This window comes from Molothrus ater, chromosome 5 (assembly GCF_012460135.2).
Source record: "Molothrus ater isolate BHLD 08-10-18 breed brown headed cowbird chromosome 5, BPBGC_Mater_1.1, whole genome shotgun sequence".
Lineage (NCBI taxonomy): Eukaryota > Metazoa > Chordata > Aves > Passeriformes > Icteridae > Molothrus > Molothrus ater.
In genome coordinates, this window is record NC_050482.2 from 9,908,885 (window position 1) to 9,927,910 (window position 19,026).

The 19,026-nt window shown below is 37.4% G+C and overlaps 1 protein-coding gene across 1 annotated transcript in view; it reads left to right on the plus strand.

Moving 5' to 3' along the window:
- PCLO (piccolo presynaptic cytomatrix protein) overlaps positions 1 to 19,026 on the plus strand; it is a 323,756-nt gene that overhangs the window by 189,314 nt on the left and 115,416 nt on the right. Inside the window, 2 exon segments of the mRNA XM_054514979.1 lie at positions 1,949 to 2,085; positions 9,865 to 9,946. Coding sequence (XP_054370954.1) covers positions 1,949 to 2,085; positions 9,865 to 9,946 — 219 coding nt within the window.

The window sequence follows — 19,026 nt, forward strand, 5'->3', positions numbered from 1 at the left end:
TGCAAGCCAAAACCAATGGGGTGTGTGTGGACATGTGAGTGTGGGGGGTATGTGTGTCTGTATACACATATATTTATAACTTCTTAAATTTCAATAAAATACACACATTCATCACAGTTTGATTACAAAAAAAAAAAAAAAAAAAGTAGGCTGCAGGAAGGAATTCTACATTTTCAAGAGTAGTAATCCAGGAAATGCTATTTCAACTGAGGCAGGAGGAAGAACAAAATCATTCTTTCATCTGCTCATTTGATGACACAGATTGTGATAGCCAGCATTAGCATCTGGGGTCAGAATTATGTATTAGGTTCTTCATGTAAGCTTCAGAAAGAAGTTCTGTCAGGATGAGTCATGGACAAGCCTGCTTTGTGCAGGTACTGATCAACTGGCATAAATGTGTAAAGCATGAAATTTTTGCATGCTAGACAATAACTGCTATCAATTGTTTTATTGATAGCAGTTAATAACTAATCAGTAGTGAGATAAGAATCAACCTCTAATAATGTTTCTGGTAATTCATATGTTCTTATCTAAATAATATTAAATAAACCATTTCATGTTAGATTAAGTTTGTGCACAGTCATGAAGGAAGAGACTGTATAATATCAATCATAATATGAATCAAGATTCAAAAAAATTTTGAAGGCTTCTTATATTATATAGAATGTTGGTTTTACCACATACAATGTATTCTTTTCAAAAAAATCATGCATATATATTATTCCTCTTTTGGAAAACTTTAAGAAAATAGTAATGAAAAACCACAACTTCCTTTTTTTCCCATTAACATTTTTTTGAAATTATTTCTTAAACCAAATAGATAGTGTTTATTTCCACAGCTAAATAGGAAAGATTATTAAAATTACCATTTTTCCTTTTAAATTCTTTTCTGTGTCATGTTCATTCACTCTTGTTATTATAGCAAAAACTGCTAACTAACTAGCAAAAATTATTTAAGTTTTACAATTCCTTGTGGTTTTGCTGAAACAAATATTGTCTTCCTTTGATTTCCAAATTTATTTTGCTTAATAGTGCATAAAATTCAAACTTTCCTTACATTCTACATTGAATTACCTGGACATTGCATTGGTTTACAATTGGCAACATAGAAGAAAACAGGGCATGATTCTGATACCAAAGGAGTGACACCTATGTCCCAATAGTCAATAAGGATAAATATATCCATTTGCAAAACTGATTTCAGTGAAATGATGTTATTTGATCCCCAAAAGATGCCTAATACAACATTTACTGTTGCAAACAAAATATTAGTCTTGTAGAATTTTTGCAGAAAGGACATTAAAAATCCATACATAAAGGTTTGTACTGTAAAATCGGGGGATGGAATTAAAAATGAGAACACCTGTAATATTTCTGCTTAGAATTTCAGTTACATAGGTTGGTTTCCTATCTTCTTTGATTTGGTTTGATATCGATTCCATAAAGAGGTTGTAATTTTCTTATATGTAGTTCTAGATTATTTCCAAAATATTTTGAACAGTACTCAGTTCACAAATTTGGGAATTAGTGGAGTTTGCATTTTGAGGGTTTGTTATTTTGGGTTTTGATTTGGATTTTCTGAGTTTGGGCTTTTTTCTGAGTCTGCTGCAAAATACCTGATATGACTAAATTTTTCTCAACAAACATTTTAGAGATATGTGAAATCTGCAGTCTATTTCTTAGCTGCCAGAAGGAGGAAGTGGCTACAGCTCTTGGTAGATATCTTCTGTATTTAATATCCATGGTTCTGACATAAACAGAATCTTCTCTCTTTGCTGTCTCACAGCTAAATAATGCTCAAGTTCAATGTCTCAAGTCTCACCTCTAACTTTGCTTTAGCTGCATGGCCAATTAGTAACCACTCTGCATGTTTGCTATGCACAATGCACATTCTTGCCCTTTGCCCAGCACTGGACCAGAGCATTTGACCTGTCCTTGGTTTTCAAAGCCTATCATCTCCGTCGGGAAGAAACAGATTGGTTTGACAAGCCCAGAGAGCCTCGTTTGGAGAATGGACACATCCTTGACAGAAGGCTGCCAGAGAAGTTGTCACACTCTCGACCACTAAGTCAACACCAAGATCAAGTAAGCTGTCAAATAAGATGTGCCTCTAGTTTTATAAATGATTGATAAGTTAATCATACTGTCCAACAGTTCCCATAGGAACTACAGGATTACTCAAAATCCAGCTGCTTTCAGCTGAAGTGCTGTTGAACCTGTATTCATCATCAACATTTGATGGTGAAATTAGATTAACTTTCCTCTACAATTTAGTATTAATTTTTCAGGTTGTCTTTTGACTTCTGAAATATAACTGAAAATATCTATACCTTAAGTATTCCTATAGGTGAAAAAAAAAGGAAAAAAAGAAAACAGTCTAATTTTCCCTTACCAGCTTTATCTCGTCCAAATTCACTTCCCTTCTTTTAGTAGTTGAAGGAAAATAATTCCTTTATCCTGTTGACATTTTTTCTACTTTCAGTTGGTATGATCCCAAAAGTCTGTGATTAATTATTGAATAAATTGTTGAGACTCCATCAATCTAATACTTAGAATATTTCATTTATTAGAGAGAGAAAGAAAAATACCATAGTCTGCTTTTTCAAGCTTGCCAACTTTAAAATGTAGTTTACCTTAGGATACCATTCTATTTCCACTTTTTATTAACAAAGTTTATGCATTTCAAATCTCTAAGGTCTTCAGTTCCTTGTTTTAGTTGTCATTTTTACTGATTGATTTAGGTTATATCCTGATTTATTCTTATGTTTTCATTTAGATTATATTTTTACGTGAGATCCAATGAAAGCAGTGAGTGCATTTCCTCAAGACAAGAGGAAATTATCTCCAATTGCACCAGGGGAGGTTTAGATTAGATATAAGAAAAATATCTTCATGGAAAGGATGGTCAAGAATTGAAATAGGCCACCCAGGGATATGGTGGAGTCATCACCCCTGGAAGTGTTCAAGAAACATGGATGTGGCACTTGAGGACATGGTTTGTGGTGATCATGGTGGTGGTACTGGGTTGACAGTGGGCTTGATCATCTTAGACATCTTTTCCAAGTTATTAACAATCCTGTGATTCTGAGAGAAGGAATTGCATGGCCCTTTTGTGATACTTAACAGCTTAAATTGCTCACGTTAATTTGTCAGACAACATAAAACACAGGAATATCTCTGTCATGCAATCTTTAAAAGTTTTATGCTGGTGAGCATTTTCACTGACATTTGACAATTAAATGCAGGTTTTATGAAGCAATAGTGTAAATTTCATTAAGTAAGTGTTAAAATTTCTTACAACACAAGCTTTCATTTATTTTTCCCCTCCTTTTCTATCCCTAGCGTATATTGAGATTTACACAGCCTGGGTTGTACTGAGCCTACTCATTTCTTGTTTAGAAAAAGGGCTTTACATGATATAATTCTTACAGCAATCTATTCAAATAGATCTATGATTCTATGAATCAACTTAATTGCATAATAAAGGATGCTTTTGAGTCTTAACATCTCTTAATATCACTGGCAATAGTTAAAAAATCCTGTCTCTCTGAGCACTTTAATCCTCATGAGAAGCATTAATTATTCTAAAAATACATAATTGTATTTTACCACTACAGCTTTCTGAGGTAAAATTGAAAATTTTCCTTGAAAATCAGGTTTGTCCAAAAGAATTACTGCTAACCCTGAGCTCTGTGATCAGGAGGTGGTTAGTAAGATACATTTAACTTTTAGAGCTCCAGAGCTTTTGTCCTGGGAAACAGTTCCTAAGCAAGGTCTTACTCACAGAAATCTGATCATTGCTTTTTTTTCCTCATATAAATAGCACTACCCTAGGACTGGTTGAAAAAATTTGTTCAAAAATTTTCAGCAGGAAGGTTAAAGGGCCTAGGAGTTCTTGTTTTCCTGGATATTTCCAGGAAAAAGATATGTAATTTTTTTTCTCCTTCAAGTTGTTGCAATATCCCCATGCTTATATGGAAATAGAGATACAGCATCAAAATCTTGCCAAAGGAATTTTTTAAGGTTTTATGAAATATGGGATGTAAATTGGAGAGTGAACATGTTCTAAATAATTCTATCTGATGCCATGTAAAGCCTCAGCAGAAGAGAAGTGATGTGTGTGGACAAGTTTTACAACAATTCCTTCTTCTTCTCTTTCCATCCAGGTTAGCTACTGTCAGTCACACATCAGTACAAAATAGTATCAGTGACTTTGCAGAAGGGAGAAATGCCAGGTCTCACCAACTCCATGTCATCTACCTAATCAAATTTTACTCAGAGCTTGTGTACGTTAAGAGTCTTCTGTGAACGTTTGTTTAAGATAACTTAAAAATATTTTCAGACACATCCAGAAATTAAATTGCTTTGTGACAAGATAAAAAGGGACATAGATATTTTAAAAGAGTTTTATTAGCTTCATGATGAGTTGTGAAAAATTTAGCAATAGAAGAAAGTAAATCAGTGTTAACATCTCTATTTTTTAGTATTAGTATTATATTTTCAAGAGAAAAAGACAAATAAACCATATCAGGGCAATGAGAGTGGTGAGGCAAAGTAAGGCAAAGTAGGCACTCCCTAAGGGCTTTTTCAGCCCTGTGTATTATGAAAGTGTTACTGAGTTCATTGTGCCATGCTATCTGTCTCCTGTATCCACACCATAGTACTGCACAGGAACCTGTAGTGCCCAAGTATGATGTACTCAAAATGTAGAAAAATGGCAAGTCACTCTCCATCCAGAACCATCTGAACATATCCACCTTCACCCACAGCTTCCTTTGCTGCAGATGATTTCCTGAAATTGGTTAAGAGGGAAGTTTCCTGGTTAGCACAGGAATTAAGCCACTACAACTCCATTAATATCTCTTACTGAGCTCAAACCAGCCACAGAAAGAATAATTTGCATCAATAGCACTAATCTGCTTGTAATCAGTGTTTCCAAATACCCTTGCTGGCTCTAAATTTGCTATTCTTATGATCGTCTCTGTTAAAAAATGAAAATATTTTAATGACAACTGCAATACGTGTATTCCAGAAAATTTTGATTCACACATGTGAAATATCAATTTTCTTACTAGATGAAATCAGAACTGCTTGATTACATCCCACAGAGCCTGTACAACAGAAAGTAATAAATAAAGCACAACCCTGAGCTTTTGAAGTAAGAATGCAGTGGAGTGACAACCCTGAACCTCCAGTTTCCATGGATTTCTTATAACCCAGTAGATTAAGCTCACATACTGTATTATAAGTATTAAAATATATTTGTTTCTATAGCAACTTCTGTGGTATTTAGTATTCTGAAATCATGTTAAATTGCAGTTCAGTTGAATATCTTAATAGCCATTTCCCAATGTATTGATTCTGGACTGCTTCCCTGAGGAGGGTAAGACCTTATCAATGCATCATCATCTATTGTAGAATTCCCACTGACCACTGTTCACCTCAACAGTTTGCTGTCACTTCCAGTTCACCAGAAACTTCTTTAAGCCTCCTGACATCAAGTGGTTTTATTCTTATTCTTTTCTGTGAAAATTATTTGCATATCCTGAACTAAACTGGCTGTTACAAACAGTTTGGAAAAGAACTGTAGGAGAAGATGTCAGGGCAGTAAAAGTTCATGACAAGGCATGGACAATGAGAGTATATTAAGAGGATATAAGTAGTTTTTCAGTGAGGAGTTTTAAATACTTCCAGTCATTATAGGTGGGTCTTTTTAAGCCCTAAATGAATAATAAAATCCTAAACTCATCGTAATACCAGTATATTGCCATCAGTTCACTTAGGCAACAGTTTTCTAATCACAAAAAGAAGGCAAGTGTCCTAGACATGAAATCTTTTGAATGCAATCCCCTATTTCTAAACACCATAAAAAATTATATGCTTTTCTCTTCATTCATGAGTTATTACCATTTTCTTGAAATTTAAGTCAAGCCTTTTTAGGGGCACTTGGAAAATTAGAAGTTACGAAAAAAATGGGTCAAAAGGGGAGTAGTAGGGCTGAATGAGAAAATGCCATTTGTGACAGAGATTCAGAAGGCTACCTGCAAACTTTTGTTCCACAGTTTACTTAGTTTTGATTGTTTTCCAACCGGTGAGGCGAATTTATTTTAAATTGTAGTAAACTGTTTTCTGTTAGAGACCTGGTTGCAGGGGGGGGGCATTTTGTGGTTGAGATTCTCTGGAAATATGATGAGAAATTGGAAATTTCCAACTTTAGTATAATTGTTCAAATATTTAATCTAAAGAGTGGATTGTTAGCCACCCCCTTACTGTAATTCACAAAGGAATTTATCTGGCAGTGCCTCATTTCTCAGTCACTCAGAAATGTTTTTATCTCTGCATGCCAGAATGACTTTTGGAGCAAAGGTCAGCATTGAATTTACTTAATTGCAGAAGAAAATACAACTCACTTTGCAATTTATTAATGAGTGGGAACATTGTATTTGTTGAGCTTTTATTCGGTGTGTCTTTTGGAAATTGTTTCCATCACCGGGGATCTATCAGCAGAAAAAACTTTCCACCTTGAGGATTTTGAGACAACTCTACATTTGTGCTCCACACAGAGGAAATTTAGAGGTTCAAAGGGGCAGAATTCCCACAGCTGGAGAAATTCTTGGTACCAGCTTGCATGGGCCTTGCGTGCTCATGCAAGTACCTGTGGTATTCAGAAATCAGGATGGATACTGCCTAACCCACCACCTCGAGCATGCACCATCTTGTTCCTGGATATCCACCTGAGGTAAAGCTTTCCTTGAAAATGGTATTGCTCAGAGGACAGCAACCAACTGTAGCTGCTGAGAGTCACCTTATCAGGCCCTCTAACACCAGAAGAGGAGATGCAGCAACATTTAAAACCAGGAATGACTTTGGTGATCCAATCCAAAGCAGCTGATACATTATAGGTATGGCTATGGCCTGGAAAATTAAAATACATTTCATTAATTTTATTTCTTAAACTTAAATACAGCACTAGGGAAATTTTTTCTTCTTGATTATCCTCTTTAATTTATATTATTCCCTTTTATGAGGCCTCCATAGTGTTTGTTTATCAGACAAAACACTTAAAGACAACAGGAAATGAAATGCATTTTTAAACTCATCTTTTATTAGAAGCCCTCAGCACAATTATTTCCCATTCATTCCATTTTTGGAGGGCCTTTGAGCTGACTAATAACACGAAACACATGACCAGAGCTTAAATTTCCTGAGGAAGAGGATGATATGCCAGTGCTAAACTGCAAATCAAGTGTACTGAATGCTCCCAGAGAGGTGAGGAAGGATGACAGGGACAGTTGGCAGAAATCTCTGGGATTTGTAGCAGATATATGGGATCAAGTCAGCTTTTGCCCTGTGCCCTAAATCTGGGCTTATGGACTTGTTCTCCACTCCTGCAGCTGGGCAGTGGAAGGATGGCCCCTCTGCACCAGTTTGGATTTCCATTGCCACATTGTGTGGCTTCAGTGGGGTCCCTCTCTGCCTTCCCTGGGGAAATTGAGGGAAGAGTCAGCCAGAAGGGATTCCTGGCATATATTCAGGTGAAGGGAAACCAACTCTAGTGGATGTAAGAAGATGAGAACAATTGGAAACACAAAATAATTTGTGCTGTACAGATTTTGAAATATTCTAGTAAATTTTCAGATAAATTTTCAGATAAATTTCAGAATAATGTGTGTAAATTTCAGATAAAAATGCTCACTAATGATTAAAGCAAAATATCAAGAACAATGTAATTGCTGTTGGTATTATCTATTTACAGCAACCTCTGTTTTTTCCTATTTGTTCTGCTGCTTTCAGAAATGTTCTGGTCTGAAGGTAAAAGCCTAATGACATGTTTCATTTAAGTACTGATACCTACCAACAATAAAAACTAATATACTACCCTGGATGCTAATAAAATTTAATGCTTTTATTCAGGCCTATATAAATCACAAAGATTTATTCTTCTCATAAAGTTCTGGAAGTAATGAGGAAGTAATAGGCTAAAGAAGGAGACAGTCTATATTTTCTGATGTATTTGTTAGCAGTCATGTACAATATGGCATTGAATATTCTTGGATTGTTATTTATTAAAAAATGAAATAAGATAGAGCAAGTAGAATAATATGAATTGACATTTAAGAGCTGCAGCATTCCTCAGTTAAATTGAATTACTCACACCAAAATGGATCCCAGCTAAGGATCTATTTAAATGTGTTCGTACACTTATAAACTGCAATATTTCGTTTTTTTAAATTTAATTCAAAATAAAATTAGATGCATTCTTCCAGATTTTTTACAATTTTAAGTAAGCTACCTGTGACAAATGCATCACTTTTATTGTTATATAAAACTTGTTGAATACAACTTTTATTGTTATATAAAATTTGACACTTCTGGCAGTGTCATTAAAAACATAACACTCTCCCTAGCCATTAATGAGTGAGGAAACCTCATGGAACTTTATACACTCCTGGTAGTATTAGACTCTGTGTCTGACAAAATTCCATGATAAATTCAAATGTCTGCCTGATCACATGTTCTGATTTATTCTGGAACACTTGTCTGCTATCACATCCATGATCTCCTTTATGTCTGACATTAATTACAGTCAATATTGCTCTTACTGTGTTAGGAGAGGATTTGAGTCTTCTAGATGCAACACCATTTGCTGGATAAGTAACTGAATTATGACAACAGATGTATAAACTCTTCTGCTCACTGTGGGATTGAGCTAAGCAAGTCCCTTGACTTCTCAGTTTCCCTTCCCATCATTTATATGTGCTATCCATTCACTTCATAAACTCTCCAGGGCAGAACTTGGTTTGAAGTGTTTGGCTCAGGAGGAGCTTAATCCCTTTAAATGCTACTTAAATATAAATAATAATAATAAACTCTTGGCAGCAGGCTGCTGATGCACTCAAGCTGCTGCATTGCCATGCTGAATAGCATTGTCCCCTTGGCTCCTTGAGGCTGCTCCCTGAGGTCCCATCCTGGAGCAGGCTCAGTCACGCTCCCTCCTCTCGGTCTGGGTGCTTTGCCCAGGCTTGGAACCAACATGCAGAGGCAGGGAAGTGATGGGTTCAGCTCTGCTACCAAAAGACCAAAACTGCAGGCAAAGGGGGCTGTGATGGCTGTGGGGTAGTGTTGCCACCAACGCTCTGCAGAGGCATTTTGGTGTGGGCTCAGGGCAACCACCCCTGGAAGGTGGGTCAGTCCCTGCAGCTTGGCTCCTCCTATGCCCAAACATAGGGCAGGTAGGATCATTTCAACAGGAAAACTGGCTCTTCAGAGTATGTTGTAGAATGTATTACTTTCAGTTTTGATGTGGTCTTGGATAAGCCCAGGTAAATGTTGCACATTTTCAGACAATGTAGTCCTACGAGTCTTAGTTTAGGTCTTTCACATGGCTTTTGGGATTTGAAGACAAAAGGGATATTTGGCCATGTGGTTTCACTGAAACTAAAGCAGTAACTCATGGATGGTAACACATTAAACAAACATTTTGTTTGCATGTCTAAGAATTTTATAAAAATACAGGAATAATGTTTTCTTTCTTTCTTATGTTAAAAATGGCTTGAATAAAGGACTAAGGTTGAGAGAAGCTACCGAAGAGAGTGACCACCTTCTAGTCACTCAGAAAAATCAGAACTAAAGCCATATTTGAAATTAATCTGGAGTTATGGGAGCAAATATTCTTTATCTCATGGAAGGAATTTGCAGTTTGACAAATGTCTCCAAACTTGGGAGAGTTTTTGAATTGAGAAGTTGTGATATTTCCCTGGACAAAATAAGTTTGTTTGCTTTTTTCTGTTTCAACTGTCTGAAATTATTTATGCAATTGTTGTTGGTTTATCTTTTTATGACATGCATATTTGTGTTCCTCAGATAAATGGGAAGCCCCTGCAGTACATTTTCCCTCATACAAGGCTCAAACTACTGAGAGACCCAAAGGACCACACAGTTTCAGGTAAAAAACCCTCTACCAGACATGATAATTAATTTGGTTAACATGAATTATACAACAGATTTCCAGTATTAAAAATAGTTCCTGTGTCTATGCAGCAGGAAATTCAGTGGTCATTTTAAATCTTGCTCATTGGCTATAACAGAAATCAGCAGTGCATAAAAAAGGTCACGACATCTGTTCAAGATATATAAGCTACATAGACATTAAAAACAGAGAAAAATTGGTTGTGTTATCCATATGAACAGTCTGTTTTGCTGTTGCTTTTTATGTAACTCTACATTCTCTGCATGAGTCCTTATAAAATAAGCTTGTGTAGGTGTTCGACATGTACAGAACTGAGAATTTTATTCTTTCTGTTCTGGATCGTGTCGTCCCCCCCCCCCCCCCCACTGCCCCCATAGAGGGGGTTAGGAGAACAATCAGATCCCATTTTTCTGTGATACCTTCACATGGAGCCATTCATCACAGGACTGCAGGTTTATCCTCTTTTTCCCGAACACTGACATAAATGTTCATGTAAGTCAAGAGTCTGCTTGCCAAGGAGATGAAAGTAGCAGAGGTGATGTTCATTCACCTCCCAGGCTGAGAGCTGGAATACAGTGTAATATTTTCATGTGTCAAGCTGTAAAAGGACCTGGCACAGGTAAGGTCTGTCTGTCTGAGCTTCTGGAATTGCATCCTTTCTCACATCTAGTACTGATATGGAACTCAAACTTATTTCAATATACCGGTTTTGTTCTTTCAGAAGTAGATGCTTTAAGTAGTTTTTCTGTGAAACCATCAGACTTTCTTTTAACTTGCTTAAAAGATTCTAATAGTGTGTGTCAAACTCTGTTTCTGCACAGAAGTAATTACTGACTGCCAGCCCTGGTGTTCCCTCGAGCATTAAGCAGAAAGTGGCATGAACTTACTTGAATTGCTAAATATTGTTTTCACAGGGTTTCTGGCAGTAAAGTCTTGATAATTTCCATCCTCAGTACCTACCTCACATTTAGGGTGTTAAATGAATGCTCTGTATGCATGATGAGGTATTTTCTTGTTAGTCAGCGTAAAACCCACCGATGATTTCAGACTGCAGAAAGACCCCTCCACCCACACAGCCCAGTCTGAAAGGAGCTGCCAGCTCTGCTGTGTGTCAGCCTGTGCTGCTCCAGGCCCTCCCAGTCCACAGGAACTCCTTGGCATCCTTGTGGGGATCTTTGCCCTGCGGGCTGATGAGTAATGCTGTGATCCAAGCTGCTGTCTTACTCAGAAATAAGAGGAATTACAACCATGCAAGTGTAAAGCTCATGATTTAGTGTTGCTGAAGCCTGCTTTCCTATGTAAAGTGACTCACCCTTATGCAGTGGGAAATGCCTATTCCAAATTCTTGATTAACTCTCATGCTGGCAGTCACAGCAACACACTGCACCTCAGGGATAATGCCTTGTGAGCAGTGATGGGCAAACCCAAGGCGTAGATATTGACATCTCATTGACTAATGCCTTGCACAAATGAGGTCACATAGGATCAAAAATTTACTCAGAGTCCTGATAAGCTTATATAGCCCACACTGGGATTTCTCACTGCTATAGCTATATAATATTGTGATTAACTTCTAATTGGAGAAAGCAAGCTTGGCTCTGTCTACGAGCTGCAGTCATATTTTTGTTTTAGTCCAGATACACGCTTGGAGACCTGCACAGATATATTTCTGTATGATGCATACCTAGATTTCCCTACAAGTATTTAAAGGCCTAAATGCAAATTGTCCAGAAAAGAGCCAAAGGTAGAATAGGGTGGCCCTGAAACAGAAGAATTAGTTGTAATTTTCACTCCTTGTACATCTTTGAAGGACCATAACTCCTTGACTATGTACCTCCCTTCCTTCCCTTCTCTCAAGTCTCTGAATGATTTAACTATATGAAAACTCTCTTCAAATGTGCAGTGCATTATGCTTAGCCTTCAGCTTTCCAAATGACCTCTACCAGAGATAGGCACATGGTTTTAAAAAGAATTAAATTTTATTAAACATTATCTGAAAACTAATAGTAAACATCTGTGTTTATTAACCAGAGCCAGAGGAAGACATAGAAGTCTATTATGCAGCAAAAGTTACTTAAAATATTGGTAAATTTAAGTAATTTATACTTTTATACCATCACAGTTATCTCACTACAAGAGTTTTGGATATTCATATAGATGGCATGTCTGATTGCTTCCCCAGCTCATTTCTGTTTGTTTGTTTATTTGTATTTTTTCCCTTTGTATCTTTTTGCTCTTCTTTCTCCCTGCCCTTCTTTCTAATCAAAAGTACCAAAATGAGGTTTTGACTCATTTTTTCTGCATTTATACTTGTTGCTTCAACACAGGATGTGTATGTTAAAAACCACAATCTTCAGTAAAGCTCACATGAGGAGATCAGATCTTTCCAAGAGAGCAGTCACTGTTGAAACCACCCTTTGAGCAGCATCTTCAGCTGAATTTTTGTGTTGCTGGATTCTTACAAGCCAGCTGGCCTGTGGTCCTGGGTGACCACAACAGTGTGAACACTATCCATTGTCTCAGATTTCCTCACAGTTTGTACAGCACCTCCTCTGTTTTGGCTATGCACAAAAGCCTCTCCTATGTGATCATTTCTGCACATGCAAGAGCAGTTTATACTTATGTTTTAAATGATCTATGTGCAGTTTGGTCAGTTCTGAAGCAGGAACTGTCTGTGGAGATGCCTGAGAATGACAGATTCTCCTCAGGGGACTCATGAACACACCTTCAGTGTACAGTTAGTGTATCCTAACTGGAGTGTGACAGCAGGAATTACATAGGGAAATGTCGTAAACTACAAAAGTCCCACTTGGAGAGTTCCTGTAACTGTTGACCAGCTGCTTTGCTGGGAAACTGGCCAGTGCTTGTGCCCATTATCTCATCTCATCTCACTGGAGTTCTTGGGCCAACCTGGGCATTAATGATTCAGTGTGCTGGGTCAGCCCAGATAACCAACTCTACCACAGCAGCTGTAATTGTAGGACAAATTTCATCCTAATATCACCTTTATAAGTTAAATTCCACAGGTCTCATCATAATCTTACCACAGTAGAACTTGCTGCCTGACTATGAATGCAAAAATTGTCACATTCTGAATATCAATATTAAGACTAATCCCAAATATTTTAAAATTCAGACTTTCCCACTACATATTATGTGCACATGTATTTGGTTTATTTGCTTTCTTGATTAATGAAAACTGACTCTGAGGTACAGATGCCTTTGATGCCTCTTACATAACCTGGCATAATTTTGCACACAGAAGCATATAATGTGAATTTTGGCATGTGAATGAGGTGTTTGAAGATTGAGGAACCAAGCCAAAATTGTGATGACAAGAGAATATTAGTGCTGAATGAAAAATAATTATATACTTGCTCACTGTCTGCTCTCTTGAAGGTTCTTGTTTCTTTATTATATACCACAATCTAGAGCATGAAGATCTACTTTTTGAGATATGCAGTGTCCCCTCCTCAGACCATGAGAGGTGTGAAGGGCTTTCCCAGGATTAACTCTGCAAAAACTGATTAATAATTTGCAATTAAGAAAAAAAAAAAAAAAAAATTGGCATCACACATGTGGTAATGTGCCAAAGCAATGAGGGCAGTGCTCAGTGAATGATAATATAGCAGTGTTTAATGCTCCAGAAACTCACTGTTTGTTTTCACTGAGCGTCCCTTGTTTCTTTTGGATCCTTCAGCAGAGCAGCATAAGTGCTGCTTTGTACTGCCAGAATTTTCTCTTTTGTTTTTTATCACGCCATCATTATATTTGAAAAAGTGAATTAAGGATGTGGCTATTGAAGGTAATGAAAGCACTGGCAATACCTTTGGAAATGTTGCAAAGGTAACTTACATTGTGTTATTCCAGATCAGGAAGCTGTTTAGGCACACTCAGGGGGAAAATCCAACCAGGCAGACACATCTCAGTAGGTCTATAGGTACAATGAGTGCACTCAGTCAAAGGTAATTTTTACTTCTTTACCTCACATAGGCTGAGTCAGAAGTAATTCTTCCTTTTTGATAGGAGGGATGTTCTGTGTTTCCAGGAAAAAAAAAAATGTTCCTTTGAGCAACCAGACTGTCTGTGTTGGGGAACATCCTCTTTAATTCTGGTAAAAAAAAAAAAAAAAAAAAAAAAAAGGCAGAGAAACAATTCAGAAAAATCTGCAACCTTTGTAGTGGAGCAAAGACGTGAATTAGGTGGTTGGAAGAAGAGTGCATCCCTAATCTCTGCCTCAGCAGTGATGTCAGTGAAACTGCAAGTAGAATTACAGGGTAGCTGTAATGCTGTACACACGTCAGACATGCCTCATACTCTCCCTAAGGATTGCTAATTCCTGCAAACAACACTACAGTGTTGTTTCTGCAGTGTGCCAGCTCATGCAGTGCTTATCTGGATGGAGAGGAAGGGAATTCAGAGTTTTTCTGTATCAAGTCCTCACTACTATAGTCAATCTCTAAATAAACAACCCTATTATTTAGGATTCTTTCACCCCCAAGTTCAGCAAAATTAGTTCTTACAGAAAAATACTAAAGGGCAATGAATATGTGATTAGTAACCAGTTAAAAACATGTCCAATATAGTCACAGTCTATGTTCAATGTGAGAAGTCAGAGTGAGAACTGCAACCTATCTCCTGTCCTCATACTCTTAGAGGATTACCTATCCTACTTCTTTCATTTAATGTTGGGAAGAATTGAGATAATTTGCATGAAAAAGCAATACCCTCCTCTAATATTCCCTTGTCACTGGGGAAGGACTTAATCCCTAATTAATGGTCATTATTCCCTCAAACATTCACTCCTTACCAGAGATGTGGCACAGAAGGTAAAACCCATAAACAGAAAGGGACTGAGCTGTTGCAGTCAGGCTACATCAGAGATTTTCCTGGGAAGTCACGTGGTAGTAAATGAGGACAGGACTGGAAATAAAAGGAAAAAGAGATGTTTGGTTATGTCTTAATATCAATTTTAGAAAGAACTCAGTACCATTAAACTTTTCTAAATAAACAAAGAAACAAATTCTTATGTGTGCTAGAAACACTTTGTAGAGGTACAGACCATATATTCCATTTATGTCTCTTATCTACAAATTATTTTAATTTGAAAAGCACTTGTGCGTGTATTTAAATACTTTCCATTAAATCTTTTTGGCAGTTCAGTTGTTTATGCATATTGCAGTATATGAACACTTGAGATTTTGAGAAGAGGAAGAGAGTTGAAGATTTGGAGTGGAGGTAATTGAGAGGGCAATGTGTCTGCTGGCTATAAAGGTTCCATTTGTTTTCACAGCTGTCATGCACAAAAGGCTGCATAAACAGATCACTGCAACACAGAATGTTAGAGTTCAGTCAAGCCCCCAGATTTCCATGGAGGTTCAGCTGTCAGTCAGTGGCACCTATTGAGCCATTGGCGTCTATCAGTAAACACAGATTAAACTCAGTGCCTACAAGGGATTTTATAGATTTAAAGCTACACTCTACCAGAGATGGCACCATAGATTCTGATGTGACAGATTGTCCAAAAAGATGAGACTTTTATCTTGTTTTCAAGTAGATGTGATAAATGCTTCAAGAAGCTAATTCATAAAACACTTTATGATCCTTCAGGATGATAACCAGTGTGTACATCAGCATGAAGCAGATTTGCAGCTGATATAAATCAATGCTGTGCTATTAAAACAACTGCAATATATCTGAATTTCATCAGCTCCTGATTTGACTTCATGTGTATTTTATGCCTTAATTGCCAATGGCCAAGAAATGCAATAGCTGAGTAGATACAATCATGTTTCTAGGAAACAACTTCATTGAAGCTAATTTCACTAGAAGCACCAAAACAATTCTCCTGAGGACACTTTTGAAAATGCTGTACCTATATAGACAACCAACCTCTGATATGGATCATCATGTTATGTATTCCAGGGAATTGCATAAGAATAACAATGTAAATAAAAAATTTAGGCTGGATTTTATTATACACAGTATTTTTCCTGCTGTTTTTAAGTTCCTGAGTTAACTTTTTGTTTGCTTTTTCACGTTACCTTTCTCTCTGCTCTCCAGACTTTAGAGATTTCTTTATCACCACTACAATGTCTCAATAAATAGCTTGCATTTCTTTATGGTACTTTTAACTCTGACCTTTCCAAGAGAAGTCATTGGTGTTTTTAATGTGTTTGAGCCTTCTGTTGCATACAGACAATGGAACAGGGTGTAAAATTGTTCCAGCAGATAAGGGCCTAGCAGCACCCTAGCATATGTCTGGTCTAGATAAGGCTGGAGGAGGAATGAGGAGATAATGTCTAGTAAATGAACACAGAATGAAGGTATGTTCTGTCTCCACAGCCAAATAGTGTTGAAAGGCTTCATATTGTTTATCATTGCTATAACGTGGTGCATTGGCACATTGCAAAGCCTTTCATGCCTAATGTCTCATTTGCATGCTTTCTTCTATGCATTTGCTACCACTGGACCTTGACTAAAGAAAAGATCACCCTTGTACTTCCTTGCCTAAATTCACCATTGTGGTTTTGTTCTGGTTTAGGGAGTTTTTTGAATTATTAGAAATTGATGAAAAACACATTTCAACAAGTCTGTGCATTGGCCCTGCATTTTGCAGTTCAAGCCCATTTCAATTTTTCCCTTTTTACTTCTGTATAGTTTCAAGCACACAATATCTGAAGATGTTAAAATGGCCATGGGTTTACAGAAATAGTGAGTTTCAGCTATCATCTTGAAGGGTATACTTTAAGGCTCTTAGAAATCAAAATCAATAGTACTTTTTAATTATCTTTCTTAAAGTGCAGTTACTTAAGAGTCTATTACAAATTCATATAGCTCTATTCCTGACTGTGACAGAGTCAGATTGCTGCTGACATTCATACAGTTTCCTATGCCAATTTGCACAAACATGTGTGATTACTGAAAATCTGTTGTACATTCTAATTCCTTCTTTACTTTCCTTGTTCATATAATTAGAAAGACAAATGATTTCATACTTTCAAAAATTAGTCCAGAGGAAATATTTGCTTGAGTTAACACATGAACAATGTTTGCACAGAGCTTCTGAGTCATGTGCCAGCATTCTCCTGCATTTGTTGAAGTTGCTGATACTGCACAGGACCTGTATGATGATTAAATATAATCAATCCTTGCATTTGCTGCTGGAATGCTATTTACTTTCTTGAGATAAAACATCCCTGGAAAATTAATTTTCCCTTTTGTGTAAAATCAGGACCATCAACACCAGCAAAACGCTGCTCGTCCTTGAGCTGTTCATTTTTTTGCTGCTTTTTTTTTTCTTCCTTTCTTTTAACCTTTAACTTATGTATGGGGTTATCAGCAATTGTTTGTAAAGGCAAGCCTAATAATTGCTTGGATGCTGAAATGTTTCCAGGAAATCTAGACTGTTTAATGTCTATAATGGAGCTGCTCAGCAAAGCAGATGGTAAAATTTCATGATCTTCCCTGTGTCCTGAGCAACAGACAGATTGGCTACAGCCTGATCTTTATTATCTCCATAAGAGACAAAAAGGACTGAATTGCAATTGCAGAGCTCAGGTTATAGTCAGCATATTCCAGCAAAGTAAATTACAGTCTTTCTGCTGTGCTGCTACTGTGACACAATGAAGTATACAAGGAGATAGAATTTCATACTGTTTGAGACACTTTGAGCTACAGAAATTCAGAATAAATATATCTAAAGGGACAGAAAGTACTTCATGGTGGAAATAAGAAATAAGGAGTGATGAATTTTGAAAATGCATTTGCAGTAATGCTTGCCAGGTCACCAGTGACAGAATTTATTAGTAGCAGGTTCTTGGTTACTGATCATATATCATATATAAACAAATATATATATATATATATACACACATACACATATATAAATACATGTAATGAATATGCATCACTGAAACAGTTTATAGTGTCTGGAAGGATATGAAATGACAAGTGAAATATCCTTTTGAAAGTCAGAGTTGGTTAATTGCCAAAAAGCAAAAAAGGCCATTCAATATTTTGCCTCCAAAAATGGTTTTCCCACAAAAATAACTCTGCAGTTATTAAGCACTTGAAGTCTTTGCTAGCATAGAATGGAATGGGGTGGAATGGAATGGAACAGAATGAAATAGATCACAATGAAATACAAAATACAGTATTTCAGTCAGAAGGTACCTACAAAAACCTTCTAGTCCAGATACTGACCACTTCAAGGTGGAAAAAAGTGAAAGTAGTTAAGGGCACTGTTCAAAAGCCTCTTAAACCCTGACAGGCATGGAGCATTGACTGCCTCTTGCAGAAGCCTGTTCCAGTCTTTGACCACCTTTGCAGTCTAGACTTCTCCTGGTACAGCTTTGAACTATTCCCACAAGGTCTAATCCTGGATACCAGGGAGAAGAGCTCAGCACTTCCCTCTCCACTTCCCCTCCTCAGGAAGCTGTAGAGGACAATGAGGTTGCCTCTCAGAGCCTTTTCTCCCAACCTGACAAACCCAAAGCCCTCAGACTCTCCTAACAGAACATTCCTTCCAGCTCTTTCACCAGCCTTGTTGCCCTCCTTCAGGCACATTCAAGGACCTTGACAATCCTTCTCAAATCGTGGGGCCCAGGCCTGTGCATGGAGCTCAAGGAGAAGCTGAACCAACGCTGGACAGAGTGGACAATCAGCTCTTTTGACTGTCTGGTGATGCTGTGTTTGATGCCACCAGGACAGGGTTTGTCCCCTTGGCTGACTCACACCAAGCTGCAGCTGGGCAGCACGCCCAGATCCCTCTCTGATTTACAGCCATCACTCTCCCACTTACACTTGTGCCCAGTGTCACAGGTCCAGGATCCAGCGTTCCCACCTGCTAAATTTCATCCCATTAATCACAGCCCAATGTTCCATGCTATCTAGGTTCCTCTGAAAGGCCTCTTGTCAACAGCACCTACCAGTTTTTGCCATGAGCAAACGTGCTAGTGGTGCATCCAACTCCTGCATCCAGATTTTTGACACACATATTGAACAAATCTGGCCTAGAATTGATCCCTGAGAGCACTGCTGGTGTCCAGTCCCAG